At 44.6% G+C, this 3795-nt stretch overlaps 1 protein-coding gene across 1 annotated transcript in view; it reads left to right on the forward strand.

Moving 5' to 3' along the window:
- The window catches only part of LOC107621259 (protein QUIRKY), a 3537-nt gene extending 2027 nt beyond the window's left edge, over positions 1-1510 (forward strand). Inside the window, exon 1 of the mRNA XM_021113128.1 lies at positions 1-1510. This exon is cut by the window's left edge and continues 2027 nt beyond it. Within this exon, the coding sequence (XP_020968787.1) occupies positions 1-1319 (1319 nt within the window). The 3' untranslated portion in view covers positions 1320-1510.

The raw sequence follows: 3795 nt of genomic DNA on the forward strand, positions 1-3795 counted from the left end.
ATCACGTGATCGACGAAGCAACTCACGTGACTAGCGACGCTCGTGCATCGGCCAAACAACTATGCAAGGCTCCAATTGGTTTGCTTGAGGTGGGAATTCGCGGCGCCACTAACCTCCTCCCCGTGAAGACCAAGGACGGAACACGTGGCACTACCGATGCTTTCGCGGTGGCCAAATATGGACCCAAGTGGATCCGAACCCGAACCATCATTGACCGGTTTAACCCGCGATGGAATGAACAATACACATGGGATGTTTATGACCCTTGCACAGTCCTCACAATTGGTGTGTTCGATAACGGAAGGTACAAGCGTTCTGAAGAGGGGAAGCTGAATAAAGATGTTAGATTGGGGAAAATTCGCGTGCGTTTGTCCACGTTGGACACCAACCGGGTTTACGTTCATTCCTACTCTCTAACCGTTTTGCTGCCAAGTGGAGCCAAGAAGATGGGAGAGATAGAAATTGCAGTGAGATTTTCATGCTCGTCGTGGTTGAGTTTAATGCAGGCCTACACTAGCCCAATTCTTCCAAGAATGCATTATGTGAAACCATTCGGTCCAGCCCAACAAGATATTCTACGTCACATGGCTATGAGGATCGTGACGGCTCGACTGGCCCGGTCTGAACCGCCCTTGGGTCATGAGGTGGTTCAGTTCATGTTAGATTCAGACACTCACGTGTGGAGCATGAGACGAAGCAAGGCGAATTGGTTCAGGGTGATTAGTTGCATCTCACGCGCCGCGTCTCTGGCGCGTTGGTTTGACGGGATCCGAAGGTGGGTGCATCCTCCCACTACTATTCTAATGCACGTGCTTCTTTTGGCAATAGTCTTCTGCCCTTCTCTCGTTCTACCCACTGCATTCATGTATTGCTTCTTGATTCTTCTGTTGAGATTCCGTTACCGGCAGAGGGTCCCACAGAGCATGGATCCGAGGGTTTCGTGTGTGGACATGGTGAGTTTGGACGAGCTGGATGAGGAGTTTGACGGGTTTCCGACGACGAGGTCCCCGGAGGTGGTGCGGATCAGGTACGATAGGGTGCGGGCGCTTGCGGGGAGGGCGCAGACTTTGCTTGGTGACGTGGCAGCTCAGGGAGAGCGATTGGAAGCTCTGTTCAGTTGGCGGGACCCAAGGGCGACGGCGATGTTTGCCGTTTTGTGCTTCGTGTTGTCGTTGGTGTTCTACGTGGTGCCGTTTAAAGGTTTTGTGTTGGGAGCTGGTTTCTATTACTTTCGCCATCCAAGGTTTCGTGATGACATGCCTTCCGTTTCTGCCAACTTTTATCGAAGACTTCCTTCTCTTTCTGATCAGATTATCTGATATATAGTGGTATTTTATTTATTAATTGGTTTATTTATTTGAAAACAGTATGAAATATCACAGTGTATTAGCATTGATATTGATAAATATAAATATAGATTTGAGTTGAAGTGTTGTAGGACCATTCTTTTCTTTTCTTATGTTATTTATCTTCGTTCTATGTTTAGGGTTAATTAATCGCTATGGTAGACTCATATATTCTTCATTTGTTTATTTATGGATTCAATAAATTCAAGGAATCTTGTTTTAAGGACTAACGAATCTTTTTCTTTCCTTTTTGGTCGGAAAACGAGGCTTAAAGTGGTTGATTTTTTTTTTCGGACGTGTAAAGTGGTTGATTTAAAAAGTATTTCTATGCACTAAAAAGTGGGCTTAGCTTCTTGAAATACAAAGGAATAAGAGGGAATAAGACAATCACCCCCAATTTTGCACTGGTTATGTAGAGATGATAAAAGGGTCCAATGTGAACAATTAATATTGTATATCTATTACACAAACAAAAGGTGCTCACAAAAAAAAAAATGTTGCATATAAATTCTTTTGATGTAAATTTTATTTAGAAAAGAAAACAGATACACGTCTTGACTTGACAAATCAATTTTACCTTTTTAGATGTAATACTAAATAAATATAAAATAAAAAAAATTGAGCTCAACATTTTTCTTTCAAAAATTTATTTATACACTAAAGTCTGTCGGATTCTATGCCTTTATTACTCTGATTCATTTAGCACCTATAAATACCTCTTGTATATTGTACTTTTGAACACAACTCAATAATACACCTTTCAGTTTACTCTCTCAGTCTCTTGTTTCTAATATGGTATCAGAGCCATGGTATCCTCCTTGAAGAGGATAGGTTGTTTTCCTTAAGTTGAATGATCAAACACCATTGTCATCCGCTACTTACCTATTCTCATGAAGAAATCATATAGTTTTCGCTCTCTTTCGGCAGTTCCGTCTCCGTTCTCTCGTGGCAGTTCCGTCTATGTTCTCTCGTTGCAGTTCCGTCTGTGTTCTCTCGTGGCAGTTCCGTTTGCGTTCTCCCGTGGCAGTTCCGTCTGCATTTTACTCGTGGCAGTTCCGTCTGCATTCTCCCGTGGCAGTTCCGTCTGCGTTTCTTTCTGGCAGTTCCATCTGCACTTCCTTCAGATAGCGGCAGTTCCGTCTGCGCTTCCTTAAAACAAGCGGCAGTTCCGTCTGCGCTTCCTTCAAACTAGCGGCAGTTCCATCTGCGCTTCCTTCCGGCAGTTCCATCTACACCCGTTTTATCAGTTTATGCATTTTTTTTATTTCGTTGTTTTAAATATGCGCGCTGACCCGGCCGCCACCTCGACGCCAGCTCGTCCTCTTCATCCTCTCACGGACTGCCACGTGTCTCCGTTGCCCTGACGTGGCGCTGATGTGGCTGCTGACGTGGCGCTGACGTGGCAGACAAGTGGGACCCTCCCTAAGATTTTTTGGTGAGCTCTTTCCGATTTTGCCATCCGTTTTCTCATTTTCTGCTCCGAAATTGCAGTTTTTCTCTCCTCTCCTTGTTCTCTATGAATACTTTTATGAAAAAGTCAGATGTTTTTGCTGCCACAGACAGAAAGGGGGCCTTCTGTCGCAACTGTAACCGTTTCGGGCACCCGTTCTCCAGCTGTCCCTCTGTTGAATGTCGCACATGCCACCAGAAAGGGCATATTAGCTACCATTGTTCACAGTTGTTCTGCCGTTATTGCAAGCTCTCGGGACATTTGCTTACTACCTGTCCTACTCGTCCACCACGTCCTGCGCCTGCTTCTACTGTTGTTGCTACTACTGAACCTACCACTGTCTCTCTATCTGATATTGCATCTCTTCTACAGCGTCTTCTCTCTGTTTCTGGTAATACCCCTGCTGCTTTATCGAGCCTTCCAGGTACTTCTAAATGGTACTTTGACTCGGGTTGCTTTAATCACATGTCTCCGTTGCGTAATATTTTCTCGTCCATGTCTGCAACTACAAATGGACCTTCTGTCAATACTGCAAATGGCTCCCTCTTGCATGCAACACACAAGGGTTCTATATCTCAGTCATCTCTTAATCTTCCTGATACTTACTACATTCCCAAATTAAACTTCAATCTTATTTCTGTTGGTCAACTTGTTGATCCCCAGTGTTGATCTTTTTCCTAGTGATGATTCTACAGGTTCTATCTCGAGTGACCCTCCACAGCCTCCTGTTCCTCCGCCTTCTCCATCTCCCGATGATTCCAGACCGGACGATGATCCTGCTCCTACCGTCATGCCTCCTCCTCCTGCTCGTTCTTCCAGGGTAAGAAATCCACCTCCTCATCTTCTTGATTACCATTGCTTTTCTACTATTCTTCATCAACATGAACCTAAGACATTCAGAGAAGCCTCCTCAAACCCAAATTGGCAACAAGCAATGCAAGAAGAATTACAGGCACTTGAAAAAGCACACACTTGGGATCTGGTTGATCCTCCTTCTGA

Source organism: Arachis ipaensis, chromosome B10, assembly GCF_000816755.2.
Source record: "Arachis ipaensis cultivar K30076 chromosome B10, Araip1.1, whole genome shotgun sequence".
NCBI lineage: Eukaryota > Viridiplantae > Streptophyta > Magnoliopsida > Fabales > Fabaceae > Arachis > Arachis ipaensis.